Source organism: Heptranchias perlo, chromosome 4 (genome assembly GCF_035084215.1).
Source record: "Heptranchias perlo isolate sHepPer1 chromosome 4, sHepPer1.hap1, whole genome shotgun sequence".
Taxonomy (NCBI): Eukaryota; Metazoa; Chordata; class Chondrichthyes; order Hexanchiformes; family Hexanchidae; genus Heptranchias; species Heptranchias perlo.
In genome coordinates this window covers 2,141,042-2,157,025 of record NC_090328.1, presented here as the reverse complement: position 1 = coordinate 2,157,025, position 15,984 = coordinate 2,141,042, and the positions used below count along the sequence as shown (strand labels likewise).

The window sequence follows — 15,984 nt, the reverse complement described above, 5'->3', positions numbered from 1 at the left end:
CTGGCTTTCCCTAATCAATCCACACTTGTCCAAGTGACTTAATTTTGTCCCGGATTATTGTTTCTAAAAGTTTCCCCACCACTGAGGTTAAACTGACTGGCCTGCAGTTGCTGGGTTTATCCTTACACCCTTTTTTTGAACAAAGGTGTAACATTTGCAATTCTCCAGTCCTCTGGCACCACCCCCTGTATCTACGGATGTTTGGAAGATTATGGCCAGTACCTCCGCAATTTCCACCCTTACTTCCCTCAACAACCGAGGATGTTTCTCAAAGCCTCTCCCTCTGGGACATTAACACTCCCATCGTGCCACCTTATATATGGGATAGCCCCACTCCCTTTGCCTTGATTAACTAGTTCTCGTTTGGTTGATCATTCCAAATATTTCTCACTTTGAGTGAAGTTTTCCCTGAGATCAGTTCAAAATTTCCATTTCATTGATTTCTGCTGCTCCTACTTTGAAGTAAGATTCTGGGTTTGCCATCTCTGCACCTTTGAATATTTGAGATCCCTCGACAAGGTCTTGCCTCAACCTACTCTCTAGACTGTGGAGCTTATTCTAATTTATTTAAACCGAGCTGACGTTTCCCTCATCTCCTCGCCAATGCTGATGTCCGGCACTGAGAATGTCTTCGACAGCATCTCCCAAACCCCCGACCTCTACCACCTAGAAGGACGAGGGCAGCAGGCACATGGGAACAACACCACCTGCACGTTCCCCTCCAAGTCACACACCATCCCGACTTGGAAATATATCGGCCGTTCCTTCATCGTCGCTGGGTCAAAATCCTGGAACTCCCTTCCTAACAGCACTGTGGGAGAACCTTCACCACACGGACTGCAGCGGTTCAAGAAGGCGGCTCACCACCACCTTCTCAAGGGCAATTAGGGATGGGCAATAAATGCCGGCCTCGCCAGCGACGCCCACATCCCATGAATGAATTTTTAAAAACCTCCCGTGTGTAAACGTGCGAAGATGGGATCCTTACCTTCTCGGTTATGATGCGGTTCACACACTGCTTCCCAGTTAGCGGCAAATTACACTTCTCCAGGATCTTGTGTGCTCCACCCTGTGGGAGGGATGTGGTAGCTATTTTAATATCTGTATGGTTGGCGCTCCACTAGCGGGTATTATATTTTACACAGTGTTACACTGACCTTCCTCTGATTAGCACGGCACTGCCCAGGAGTAATTCACTATCTCAGAGGCTGGTAACAAGCAGTGAACATTCTGGCCGGATAGTGTCATGGGATTGGAGGGGGAGAAGCACAAATAGTGCTGAATGATGGCCAGGAAACCTCTGCAGAGGGGTCTTGCCAGAGAGATCAACTTCCTCAAAAAAGGACTCCTGAAAGCTACCTCCCTCTTCAAAAGGGATCCTCATGGTGCAATCCCCTCTAAAGGGACCTGGATGGTGAGGCGGCCTCATGGAAATGACTTTTTCCGCATTGGACCTTTCACTGCAGGATGCTCCTTTTAATCTTCCATCTGCTCCATAGAAGCCCTTAGCCACTGTGGCTGCGGTAGTGTAGTGGTTATGTTACTGGACTAGTAATCAGAGGCCTGGACTAATGAGAATTCAAATCTCACCATGTTAGTTTGAGAATTTGAATTCAATTTTAAAAATCTGGAAATAAAAAGCTGGTCTCAGTAAAAGTGAGTGTGAAGCTGTCAGATCGTCGTAAAAACCCAACTGGTTCACTAATGTCCTTTAGGGAAGGAAACCTGCCGTCCTTACCCGGTCTGGGCCTATATATGACTCCAGTCCCACACCTTAACTATCCTCTGGTCTAGAAAGCCAGTCAGGGTAACGGAATGGGCAATAAACACAGGCCTGACCAGCAATGCCCACATCATGAGAATTTATTTTTTTTTTAAAATGGAGAACTCCTGCTTCTGTCAGAGACGATCAGCCCCACTTCAACTGCCCAATGGGTAAGTGCCTTGCCCGGTGTGATAAAAAACCCAGTGCCCTGGGAGGAAGGCTAACGAGACAGCGATTCTTCACCTCCCCTCAGACCGGCTGCTCTCATTACCTTAGCGGAGTGCTCCATGGTAACCACCACCTTAGTGTCGGCACTGGCCACCAGGTCCATGGCTCCACCCATCCCTTTCACCATCTTGCCCTGTAACAGAAAGAGGTCACGTTAGACATACCACTGGGAGCGAAGAGCCAAATACCTCGTTAACCCCACTAGACAAGTGGCTAAGGTTGCAGTCATGTCATCGGAGCGCAGTCTGCATATTTAAAGAAGGATTCCCACTCAACTGCTAAAAGGAGCTCAATATCGGGGCCTGCAGAATCGGAGCAGTTTAAATGCCTGTCCTCAGGTTGCCGCCGAGTTCAGGGATTAAAATTCCCTCCACGGACTCAGCAGCACAATAAATTTTTAATGATATGGAACAACACTTATTAAAAAAAACAATGACCTTGGGAACACTGCCAACAAATCACACGCCTGGGAGGTACAGAGCCAACAAGCAGCGTGACTGTCAGCTGCAGCACTCAAGTGTCCCACTCAATGGAAGGAATGCCAGCCTCAGGCCCAGCCAAGAAACTGCACAATTGTTTGTCTGCTGACTCATTAAAGGAGAACAGTGTTTCACTAAATGCTGCCTCACCCAAGCAGATCGAAAAGCAAATATCTGACTGGCGTCTGCTTCCCTCAGGGAGATATCTGCACACTGAATGGTGTCTCTCAGACCCTCTCTCGCAGGGAGATATCAGGACACTGACTGGTGTCTCTCAGTCCCCTCTCTCTCAGGGAAATATCTGGACACTGACTGGTGTCTCTCAGTCCCCTCTCTCTCAGGGATATATCTGTACACTGACTGATGTCTCTCAGTCCCCTCTCTCTCAGGGAGATATCTGTACACTGACTGGTGTCTCTCAGTCCCTCTCTATCAGGGAGATATCTGGACACTGACTGGTGTCTCTCAGTCCCTCTCTATCAGGGAGATATCAGTACACTGACTGGTGTCTCTCAGTCCCTCTGTCTCAGGGAGATATCTGGACACTGACTGGTGTCTCTCAGTCCCCTCTCTCTCAGGGATATATCTGGACACTGACTGGTGTCTCTCAGTCCCTCTCTCTCTGGGATATATCTGTACGCTGACTGGTGTCTCTCAGTACCTCTCTCAGGGAGATATCTGTACACTGACTGGTGTCTCTCAGTCCCCTCTCTCTCAGGGTGATATCTGCACACTGACTGATGTCTCTCAGTCCCCTCTCTCAGGGAGATATCTGTACACTGACTGGTGTCTCTCAGCACCTTCCTCGGGGAGATAGCTGTACACTGACTGGTGTCTCTCAGTCCCCTCTCTCTCAGGGATATATCTGTACACTGACTGGTGTCTCTCAGTCCCTCTCTCTCAGGGAGATATCTGGACACTGACTGGTGTCTCTCAGTCCCCTCTCTCTCAGGGATATATCTGTACACTGACTGGTGTCTCTCAGTCCCTCTCTCTCAGTGAGATATCTGGACACTGACTGGTGTCTCTCAGTTCCCTCTCTCAGGGAGATATCTGTACACTGACTGGTGTCTCTCAGTCCCCTCTCTCAGGGAGATATCTGCACACTGACTGGTGTCTCTCAATCCCTCTCTCTCAGGGAGATATCTGTACACTGACTGGTGTCTCTCAGTCCCTCTCTCTCGGGGATATATCTGGACACTGACTGGTGTCTCTCAGTCCCCTCTCTCAGGGAGATATCTGTACACTGACTGGTGTCTCTCAGTCCCCTCTCTCAGGGAGATATCTGGACACTGACTGGTGTCTCTCAGTCCCCTCTCTCAGGGAGATATCTGGACACTGACTGGTGTCTCTCAGTCCCCTCTCTCAGGGAGATATCTGGACACTGACTGGTGTCTCTCAGTCCCCTCGCTCTCAGGGAGATATCTGTACACTGACTGGTGTCTCTCAGTCCCTCTCTCTCAGGGATATATCTGTACACTGACTGGTGTCTCTCAGTCCCCTCTCTCTCAGGGAGATATCTGTACACTGACTGGTGTCTCTCAGTCCCCTCTCTCTCAGGAATATATCTGCACACTGACTGGTGTCTCTCAGTCCCCTCTCTCTCAAGGAAATATCTGGACACTGACTGGTGTCTCTCAGTCCCTCGCTCTCAGGGACATATCTGCACACTGACTGGTGTCTCTCAGTACCCTCTCTCTCAGGGTGATATCTGCACACTGACTGATGTCTCTCAGTCCCCTCTCTCTCAGGGAGATATCTGTACACTGACTGGTGTCTCACAGTCCCTCTCTCTCGGGGAGATATCTGTACACTGACTGGTGTCTCTCAGTCCCTCTCTCAGGGAGATATCTGTACACTGACTGGTGTCTCTCAGCACCTCCCTCGGGGAGATAGCTGTATATTGACTGGTGTCTCTCAATCCTTCTCTCTCGGGGATATATCTGTACACTGACTGGTGTCTCTCAGTCCCTCTCTCTCGGGGATATATCTGTACACTGACTGGTGTCTCTCAGTCCCCTCTCTCTCAGGGAGATATCTGGACACTGACTGGTGTCTCTCAGTCCCCTCTCTCTCAGGGATATATCTGTATACTGACTGGTGTCTCTCAGTCCCTCTCTCTCAGGGAGATATCTGGACACTGACTGGTGTCTCTCAGTCCCCTCTCTCTCAGGGATATATCTGTACACTGACTGGTGTCTCTCAGTCCCTCTCTCTCAGGGTGATATCAGTACACTGACTGGTGTCTCTCAGTCCCTCGCTCTCAGGGAGATATCTGGACACTGACTGGTGTCTCTCAGTCCCCTCTCTCTCAGGGAGATATCTGGACACTGACTGGTGTCTCTCAGTCCCTCTCTCTCGGGGAGATATCTGTACACTGACTGGTGTCTCTCAGTCCCTCTCTCAGGGAGATATCTGTACACTGACTGGTGTCTCTCAGCACCTCCCTCGGGGAGATAGCTGTATACTGACTGGTGTCTCTCAATCCTTCTCTCTCGGGGATATATCTGTACACTGATTGGTGTCTCTCAATCCCTCTCTCTCAGGGAGATATCTGTCCACTGACTGGTGTCTCTCAGTCCCTCTCTCTCAGGGAGATATCTGGACACTGACTGGTGTCTCTCAGTCCCCTCTCTCTCAGGGATAGATCTGGACACTGACTGGTGTCTCTCAGTCCCTCTCTCTCAGGGAGATATCTGGACACTGACTGGTGTCTCTCAGTCACCTCTCTCTCAGGGATATATCTGTACACTGACTGGTGTCTCTCAGTCCCTCTCTCTCAGGGAGATATCTGGACACTGACTGGTGTCTCTCAGTCCCCTCTCTCTCGGATATATCTGTACACTGACTGGTGTCTCTCAGTCCCCTCTCTCTCAGGGATATATCTGTACACTGACTGGTGTCTCTCAGTCCCTCTCTCTCAGGGTGATATCAGTACACTGACTGGTGTCTCTCAGTCCCTCGCTCTCAGGGAGATATCTGGACACTGACTGGTGTCTCTCAGTCCCCTCTCTCTCAGGGAGATATCTGTACACTGACTGGTGTCTCTCAGTCCCTCTCTCTCAGGGACATATCTGTACACTGACTGGTGTTTCTCAGTCCCTCTCTCAGGGAGATATCTGTACACTGACTGGTGTCTCTCAGCACCTCCCTCGGGGATATATCTGTACACTGACTGGTGTCTCTCAATCCTTCTCTCTCGGGGATATATCTGGACACTGACTGGTGTCTCTCAGTCCCCTCTCTCTCAGGGATATATCTGTACACTGACTGGTGTCTCTCAGTCCCTCTCTCTCAGGGAGATATCTGGACACTGACTGGTGTCTCTCAGTCCCCTCTCTCTCAGGGATATATCTGTACACTGACTGGTGTCTCTCAGTCCCTCTCTCTCAGGGTGATATCAGTACACTGACTGGTGTCTCTCAGTCCCTCGCTCTCAGGGAGATATCTGGACACTGACTGGTGTCTCTCAGTCCCCTCTCTCTCAGGGATATATCTGTACACTGACTGGTGTCTCTCAGTCCCTCTCTCTCAGGGTGATATCAGTACACTGACTGGTGTCTCTCAATCCTTCTCTCTCGGGGATATATCTGTACACTGACTGGTGTCTCTCAATCCCTCTCTCTCAGGGAGATATCTGTACACTGACTGGTGTCTCTCAGTCCCTCTCTCTCGGGGATATATCTGTACACTGACTGGTGTCTCTCAGTCCCCTCTCTCTCAGGGATATATCTGTACACTGACTGGTGTCTCTCAGTCCCTCGCTCTCGGGGATATATCTGGACACTGACTGGTGTCTCTCAGTCCCCTCTCTCTCAGGGATATATCTGTACACTGACTGGTGTCTCTCAGTCCCTCTCTCTCAGGGAGATATCTGGACACTGACTGGTGTGTCTCAGTCCCCTCTCTCTCAGGGATATATCTGTACACTGACTGGTGTCTCTCAGTCCCTCTCTCTCGGGGAGATATCTGTACACTGACTGGTGTCTCTCAGTCCCTCTCTCAGGGAGATATCTGTACACTGACTGGTGTCTCTCAGCACCTCCCTCGGGGAGATAGCTGTATACTGACTGGTGTCTCTCAATCCTCTCTCGGGGATATATCTGTACACTGATTGGTGTCTCTCAATCCCTCTCTCTCAGGGAGATATCTGTACACTGTCTGGTGTCTCTCAGTCCCCTCTCTCTCAGGGATATATCTGTACACTGACTGGTGTCTCTCAGTCCCTCTCTCTCAGGGAGATATCTGGACACTGACTGGTGTCTCTCAGTCCCCTCTCTCTCAGGGATATATCTGTACACTGACTGGTGTCTCTCAGTCCCCTCTCTCTCAGGGATATATCTGTACACTGACTGGTGTCTCTCAGTCCCTCTCTTTCAGGGTGATATCAGTACACTGACTGGTGTCTCTCAGTCCCTCGCTCTCAGGGAGATATCTGTACACTGTCTGGTGTCTCTCAGTCCCTCTCTCGGGGATATATCTGTACACTGACTGGTGTCTCTCAGTCCCCTCTCTCTCAGGGATATATCTGTACACTGACTGGTGTCTCTCAGTCCCTCTCTCTCAGGGAGATATCTGGACACTGACTGGTGTCTCTCAGTCCCCTCTCTCTCAGGGATATATCTGTACACTGACTGGTGTCTCTCAGTCCCCTCTCTCTCAGGGATATATCTGTACACTGACTGGTGTCTCTCAGTCCCTCTCTTTCAGGGTGATATCAGTACACTGACTGGTGTCTCTCAGTCCCTCGCTCTCAGGGAGATATCTGGACACTGACTGGTGTCTCTCAGTCCCCTCTCTCTCAGGGATATATCTGTACACTGACTGGTGTCTCTCAGTCCCTCTCTCTCAGGGTGATATCAGTACACTGACTGGTGTCTCTCAGTCCCTCGCTCTCAGGGAGATATCTGGACACTGACTGGTGTCTCTCAGTCCCCTCTCTCTCAGGGAGATATCTGGACACTGACTGGTGTCTCTCAGTCCCTCTCTCTCGAGGAGATATCTGTACACTGACTGGTGTCTCTCAGTCCCTCTCTCAGGGAGATATCTGGACACTGACTGGTGTCTCTCAGCACCTCCCTCGGGGAGATAGCTGTATACTGACTGGTGTCTCTCAATCCTTCTCTCTCGGGGATATATCTGTACACTGACTGGTGTCTCTCAATCCCTCTCTCTCAGGGAGATATCTGTACACTGACTGGTGTCTCTCAGTCCCTCTCTCTCGGGGATATATCTGTACACTGACTGGTGTCTCTCAGTCCCCTCTCTCTCAGGGATATATCTGTACACTGACTGGTGTCTCTCAGTCCCTCTCTCTCAGGGAGATATCTGGACACTGACTGGTGTCTCTCAGTCCCCTCTCTCTCAGGGAGATATCTGGACACTGACTGGTGTCTCTCAGTCCCTCTCTCAGGGATATATCTGGACACTGACTGGTGTCTCTCAGCACCTCCCTCGGGGAGATAGCTGTATACTGACTGGTGTCTCTCAATCCTTCTCTCTCGGGGATATATCTGTACACTGACTGGTGTCTCTCAATCCCTCTCTCTCAGGGAGATATCTGTACACTGACTGGTGTCTCTCAGTCCCTCTCTCTCGGGGATATATCTGTACACTGACTGGTGTCTCTCAGTCCCCTCTCTCTCAGGGATATATCTGTACACTGACTGGTGTCTCTCAGTCCCTCTCTCTCAGGGAGATATCTGGACACTGACTGGTGTCTCTCAGTCCCCTCTCTCTCAGGGATATATCTGTACACTGACTGGTGTCTCTCAGTCCCCTCTCTCTCAGGGATATATCTGTACACTGACTGGTGTCTCTCAGTCCCTCTCTCTCAGGGAGATATCTGGACACTGACTGGTGTCTCAGTCCCCTCTCTCTCAGGGATATATCTGTACACTGACTGGTGTCTCTCAGTCCCTCTCTCTCAGGGAGATATCTGGACACTGACTGGTGTCTCTCAGTCCCCTCTCTCTCAGGGATATATCTGTACACTGACTGGTGTCTCTCAGTCCCTCGCTCTCGGGGATATATCTGGACACTGAGTGGTGTCTCTCAGTCCCCTCTCTCTCAGGGATATATCTGTACACTGACTGGTGTCTCTCAGTCCCTCTCTCTCAGGGAGATATCTGGACACTGACTGGTGTCTCTCAGTCCCCTCTCTCTCAGGGATATATCTGTACACTGACTGGTGTCTCTCAGTCCCTCTCTCTCAGGGAGATATCTGGACACTGACTGGTGTCTCTCAGTCCCCTCTCTCTCAGGGATATATCTGTACACTGACTGGTGTCTCTCAGTCCCTCTCTCTCAGGGTGATATCAGTACACTGACTGGTGTCTCTCAGCACCTCCCTCGGGGAAATAGCTGTATACTGACTGGTGTCTCTCAATCCTCTCTCGGGGATATATCTGTACACTGATTGGTGTCTCTCAATCCCTCTCTCTCAGGGAGATATCTGTACACTGTCTGGTGTCTCTCAGTCCCTCTCTCTCGGGGATATATCTGTACACTGACTGGTGTCTCTCAGTCCCCTCTCTCTCAGGGATATATCTGTACACTGACTGGTGTCTCTCAGTCCCTCTCTCTCAGGGAGATATCTGGACACTGACTGGTGTCTCTCAGTCCCCTCTCTCTCAGGGATATATCTGTACACTGACTGGTGTCTCTCAGTCCCCTCTCTCTCAGGGATATATCTGTACACTGACTGGTGTCTCTCAGTCCCTCTCTTTCAGGGTGATATCAGTACACTGACTGGTGTCTCTCAGTCCCTCGCTCTCAGGGAGATATCTGGACACTGACTGGTGTCTCTCAGTCCCCTCTCTCTCAGGGATATATCTGCACACTGACTGGTGTCTCTCAGTCCCTCTCTCTCAGGGTGATATCAGTACACTGACTGGTGTCTCTCAGTCCCTCGCTCTCAGGGAGATATCTGGACACTGACTGGTGTCTCTCAGTCCCCTCTCTCTCAGGGAGATATCTGGACACTGACTGGTGTCTCTCAGTCCCTCTCTCTCGGGGAGATATCTGTACACTGACTGGTGTCTCTCAGTCCCTCTCTCAGGGAGATATCTGTACACTGACTGGTGTTTCTCAGCACCTCCCTCGGGGAGATAGCTGTATACTGACTGGTGTCTCTCAATCCTTCTCTCTCGGGGATATATCTGTAAACTGACTGGTGTCTCTCAATCCCTCTCTCTCAGGGAGATATCTGTACACTGACTGGTGTCTCTCAGTCCCTCTCTCTCGGGGATATATCTGGACACTGACTGGTGTCTCTCAGTCCCCTCTCTCTCAGGGATATATCTGTACACTGACTGGTGTCTCTCAGTCCCTCTCTCAGGGATATATCTGGACACTGACTGGTGTCTCTCAGCACCTCCCTCGGGGAGATAGCTGTATGCTGACTGGTGTCTCTCAATCCTTCTCTCTCGGGGATATATCTGTACACTGACTGGTGTCTCTCAATCCCTCTCTCTCAGGGAGATATCTGTACACTGACTGGTGTCTCTCAGTCCCTCTCTCTCGGGGATATATCTGTACACTGACTGGTGTCTCTCAGTCCCCTCTCTCTCAGGGATATATCTGTACACTGACTGGTGTCTCTCAGTCCCTCTCTCTCAGGGAGATATCTGGACACTGACTGGTGTCTCTCAGTCCCCTCTCTCTCAGGGATATATCTGTACACTGACTGGTGTCTCTCAGTCCCCTCTCTCTCAGGGATATATCTGTACACTGACTGGTGTCTCTCAGTCCCTCTCTCTCAGGGAGATATCTGGACACTGACTGGTGTCTCTCAGTCCCCTCTCTCTCAGGGATATATCTGGACACTGACTGGTGTCTCTCAGTCCCTCGCTCTCGGGGATATATCTGGACACTGAGTGGTGTCTCTCAGTCCCCTCTCTCTCAGGGATATATCTGTACACTGACTGGTGTCTCTCAGTCCCTCTCTCTCAGGGAGATATCTGGACACTGACTGGTGTCTCTCAGTCCCCTCTCTCTCAGGGATATATCTGTACACTGACTGGTGTCTCTCAGTCCCTCTCTCTCAGGGAGATATCTGGACACTGACTGGTGTCTCTCAGTCCACTCTCTCTCAGGGATATATCTGTACACTGACTGGTGTCTCTCAGTCCCTCTCTCTCAGGGTGATATCAGTACACTGACTGGTGTCTCTCAGCACCTCCCTCGGGGAAATAGCTGTATACTGACTGGTGTCTCTCAGTCCCTCTCTCTCGGGGAGATATCTGTACACTGACTGGTCTCTCTCAGTCCCTCTCTCAGAGAGATATCTGTACACTGACTGGTGTCTCTCAGCACCTCCCTCGGGGAGATAGCTGTATACTGACTGGTGTCTCTCAATCCTTCTCTCTCGGGGATATATCTGTACACTGACTGGTGTCTCTCAATCCCTCTCTCTCAGGGAGATATCTGTACACTGACTGGTGTCTCTCAGTCCCTCTCTCTCGGGGATATATCTGGACACTGACTGGTGTCTCTCAGTCCCCTCTCTCTCAGGGATATATCTGTACACTGACTGGTGTCTCTCAGTCCCTCTCTCAGGGATATATCTGGACACTGACTGGTGTCTCTCAGCACCTCCCTCGGGGAGATAGCTGTATACTGACTGGTGTCTCTCAATCCTTCTCTCTCGGGGATATATCTGTACACTGACTGGTGTCTCTCAATCCCTCTCTCTCAGGGAGATATCTGTACACTGACTGGTGTCTCTCAGTCCCTCTCTCTCGGGGATATATCTGTACACTGACTGGTGTCTCTCAGTCCCCTCTCTCTCAGGGATATATCTGTACACTGACTGGTGTTTCTCAGTCCCTCTCTCTCAGGGAGATATCTGGACACTGACTGGTGTCTCTCAGCACCTTCCTCGGGGAGATAGCTGTACACTGACTGGTGTCTCTCAGTCCCCTCTCTCTCAGGGATATATCTGTACACTGACTGGTGTCTCTCAGTCCCTCTCTCTCAGGGAGATATCTGGACACTGACTGGTGTCTCTCAGTCCCCTCTCTCTCAGGGATATATCTGTACACTGACTGGTGTCTCTCAGTCCCTCTCTCTCAGTGAGATATCTGGACACTGACTGGTGTCTCTCAGTTCCCTCTCTCAGGGAGATATCTGTACACTGACTGGTGTCTCTCAGTCCCCTCTCTCAGGGAGATATCTGCACACTGACTGGTGTCTCTCAATCCCTCTCTCTCAGGGAGATATCTGTACACTGACTGGTGTCTCTCAGTCCCTCTCTCTCGGGGATATATCTGGACACTGACTGGTGTCTCTCAGTCCCCTCTCTCAGGGAGATATCTGTACACTGACTGGTGTCTCTCAGTCCCTCGCTCTCGGGGATATATCTGTACACTGACTGGTGTCTCTCAGTCCCTCTCTCTCAGGGAGATATCTGGACACTGACTGGTGTCTCTCAGTCCCCTCTCTCAGGGAGATATCTGGACACTGACTGGTGTCTCTCAGTCCCCTCTCTCAGGGAGATATCTGGACACTGACTGGTGTCTCTCAGTCCCCTCGCTCTCAGGGAGATATCTGTACACTGACTGGTGTCTCTCAGTCCCTCTCTCTCAGGGATATATCTGTACACTGACTGGTGTCTCTCAGTCCCCTCTCTCTCAGGGAGATATCTGTACACTGACTGGTGTCTCTCAGTCCCCTCTCTCTCAGGAATATATCTGCACACTGACTGGTGTCTCTCAGTCCCCTCTCTCTCAAGGAAATATCTGGACACTGACTGGTGTCTCTCAGTCCCTCGCTCTCAGGGACATATCTGCACACTGACTGGTGTCTCTCAGTACCCTCTCTCTCAGGGTGATATCTGCACACTGACTGATGTCTCTCAGTCCCCTCTCTCTCAGGGAGATATCTGTACACTGACTGGTGTCTCACAGTCCCTCTCTCTCGGGGAGATATCTGTACACTGACTGGTGTCTCTCAGTCCCTCTCTCAGCGAGATATCTGTACACTGACTGGTGTCTCTCAGCACCTCCCTCGGGGAGATAGCTGTATATTGACTGGTGTCTCTCAATCCTTCTCTCTCGGGGATATATCTGTACACTGACTGGTGTCTCTCAGTCCCTCTCTCTCGGGGATATATCTGTACACTGACTGGTGTCTCTCAGTCCCCTCTCTCTCAGGGAGATATCTGGACACTGACTGGTGTCTCTCAGTCCCCTCTCTCTCAGGGATATATCTGTATACTGACTGGTGTCTCTCAGTCCCTCTCTCTCAGGGAGATATCTGGACACTGACTGGTGTCTCTCAGTCCCCTCTCTCTCAGGGATATATCTGTACACTGACTGGTGTCTCTCAGTCCCTCTCTCTCAGGGTGATATCAGTACACTGACTGGTGTCTCTCAGTCCCTCGCTCTCAGGGAGATATCTGGACACTGACTGGTGTCTCTCAGTCCCCTCTCTCTCAGGGAGATATCTGGACACTGACTGGTGTCTCTCAGTCCCTCTCTCTCGGGGAGATATCTGTACACTGACTGGTGTCTCTCAGTCCCTCTCTCAGGGAGATATCTGTACACTGACTGGTGTCTCTCAGCACCTCCCTCGGGGAGATAGCTGTATACTGACTGGTGTCTCTCAATCCTTCTCTCTCGGGGATATATCTGTACACTGATTGGTGTCTCTCAATCCCTCTCTCTCAGGGAGATATCTGTCCACTGACTGGTGTCTCTCAGTCCCTCTCTCTCAGGGAGATATCTGGACACTGACTGGTGTCTCTCAGTCCCCTCTCTCTCAGGGATAGATCTGGACACTGACTGGTGTCTCTCAGTCCCTCTCTCTCAGGGAGATATCTGGACACTGACTGGTGTCTCTCAGTCACCTCTCTCTCAGGGATATATCTGTACACTGACTGGTGTCTCTCAGTCCCTCTCTCTCAGGGAGATATCTGGACACTGACTGGTGTCTCTCAGTCCCCTCTCTCTCGGATATATCTGTACACTGACTGGTGTCTCTCAGTCCCCTCTCTCTCAGGGATATATCTGTACACTGACTGGTGTCTCTCAGTCCCTCTCTCTCAGGGTGATATCAGTACACTGACTGGTGTCTCTCAGTCCCTCGCTCTCAGGGAGATATCTGGACACTGACTGGTGTCTCTCAGTCCCCTCTCTCTCAGGGAGATATCTGTACACTGACTGGTGTCTCTCAGTCCCTCTCTCTCAGGGACATATCTGTACACTGACTGGTGTTTCTCAGTCCCTCTCTCAGGGAGATATCTGTACACTGACTGGTGTCTCTCAGCACCTCCCTCGGGGATATATCTGTACACTGACTGGTGTCTCTCAATCCTTCTCTCTCGGGGATATATCTGGACACTGACTGGTGTCTCTCAGTCCCCTCTCTCTCAGGGATATATCTGTACACTGACTGGTGTCTCTCAGTCCCTCTCTCTCAGGGAGATATCTGGACACTGACTGGTGTCTCTCAGTCCCCTCTCTCTCAGGGATATATCTGTACACTGACTGGTGTCTCTCTGTCCCTCTCTCTCAGGGTGATATCAGTACACTGACTGGTGTCTCTCAGTCCCTCGCTCTCAGGGAGATATCTGGACACTGACTGGTGTCTCTCAGTCCCCTCTCTCTCAGGGATATATCTGTACACTGACTGGTGTCTCTCAGTCCCTCTCTCTCAGGGTGATATCAGTACACTGACTGGTGTCTCTCAATCCTTCTCTCTCGGGGATATATCTGTACACTGACTGGTGTCTCTCAATCCCTCTCTCTCAGGGAGATATCTGTACACTGACTGGTGTCTCTCAGTCCCTCTCTCTCGGGGATATATCTGTACACTGACTGGTGTCTCTCAGTCCCCTCTCTCTCAGGGATATATCTGTACACTGACTGGTGTCTCTCAGTCCCTCGCTCTCGGGGATATATCTGGACACTGACTGGTGTCTCTCAGTCCCCTCTCTCTCAGGGATATATCTGTACACTGACTGGTGTCTCTCAGTCCCTCTCTCTCAGGGAGATATCTGGACACTGACTGGTGTGTCTCAGTCCCCTCTCTCTCAGGGATATATCTGTACACTGACTGGTGTCTCTCAGTCCCTCTCTCTCGGGGAGATATCTGTACACTGACTGGTGTCTCTCAGTCCCTCTCTCAGGGAGATATCTGTACACTGACTGGTGTCTCTCAGCACCTCCCTCGGGGAGATAGCTGTATACTGACTGGTGTCTCTCAATCCTCTCTCGGGGATATATCTGTACACTGATTGGTGTCTCTCAATCCCTCTCTCTCAGGGAGATATCTGTACACTGTCTGGTGTCTCTCAGTCCCCTCTCTCTCAGGGATATATCTGTACACTGACTGGTGTCTCTCAGTCCCTCTCTCTCAGGGAGATATCTGGACACTGACTGGTGTCTCTCAGTCCCCTCTCTCTCAGGGATATATCTGTACACTGACTGGTGTCTCTCAGTCCCTCGCTCTCGGGGATATATCTGGACACTGACTGGTGTCTCTCAGTCCCCTCTCTCTCAGGGATATATCTGTACACTGACTGGTGTCTCTCAGTCCCTCTCTCTCAGGGAGATATCTGGACACTGACTGGTGTCTCTCAGTCCCCTCTCTCTCAGGGATATATCTGTACACTGACTGGTGTCTCTCAGTCCCCTCTCTCTCAGGGATATATCTGTACACTGACTGGTGTCTCTCAGTCCCTCTCTTTCAGGGTGATATCAGTACACTGACTGGTGTCTCTCAGTCCCTCGCTCTCAGGGAGATATCTGTACACTGTCTGGTGTCTCTCAGTCCCTCTCTCGGGGATATATCTGTACACTGACTGGTGTCTCTCAGTCCCCTCTCTCTCAGGGATATATCTGTACACTGACTGGTGTCTCTCAGTCCCTCTCTCTCAGGGAGATATCTGGACACTGACTGGTGTCTCTCAGTCCCCTCTCTCTCAGGGATATATCTGTACACTGACTGGTGTCTCTCAGTCCCCTCTCTCTCAGGGATATATCTGTACACTGACTGGTGTCTCTCAGTCCCTCTCTTTCAGGGTGATATCAGTACACTGACTGGTGTCTCTCAGTCCCTCGCTCTCAGGGAGATATCTGGACACTGACTGGTGTCTCTCAGTCCCCTCTCTCTCAGGGATATATCTGTACACTGACTGGTGTCTCTCAGTCCCTCTCTCTCAGGGTGATATCAGTACACTGACTGGTGTCTCTCAGTCCCTCGCTCTCAGGGAGATATCTGGACACTGACTGGTGTCTCTCAGTCCCCTCTCTCTCAGGGAGATATCTGGACACTGACTGGTGTCTCTCAGTCCCTCTCTCTCGAGGAGATATCTGTACACTGACTGGTGTCTCTCAGTCCCTCTCTCAGGGAGATATCTGTACACTGACTGGTGTCTCTCAGCACCTCCCTCGGGGAGATAGCTGTATACTGACTGGTGTCTCTCAATCCTTCTCTCTCGGGGATATATCTGTACACTGACTGGTGTCTCTCAATCCCTCTCTCTCAGGGAGATATCTGTACACTGAC

At 50.9% G+C, this 15,984-nt stretch overlaps 1 protein-coding gene across 1 annotated transcript in view; it reads right to left on the bottom strand.

The window, feature by feature from the left end:
* Positions 1–567: 567 nt before the first annotated feature.
* oxct1a (3-oxoacid CoA transferase 1a) overlaps positions 568–15,984 on the bottom strand; it is a 214,384-nt gene continuing 198,967 nt past the window's right edge. Inside the window, exons 14-16 of the mRNA XM_067982085.1 lie at positions 2,037–2,126; positions 989–1,069; positions 568–666 (exon numbers count right to left, since the gene is read on the bottom strand). Of these exons, the coding sequence (XP_067838186.1) occupies positions 568–666; positions 989–1,069; positions 2,037–2,126 (270 nt within the window). The remainder of the gene's footprint in view (positions 667–988; positions 1,070–2,036; positions 2,127–15,984) is intronic.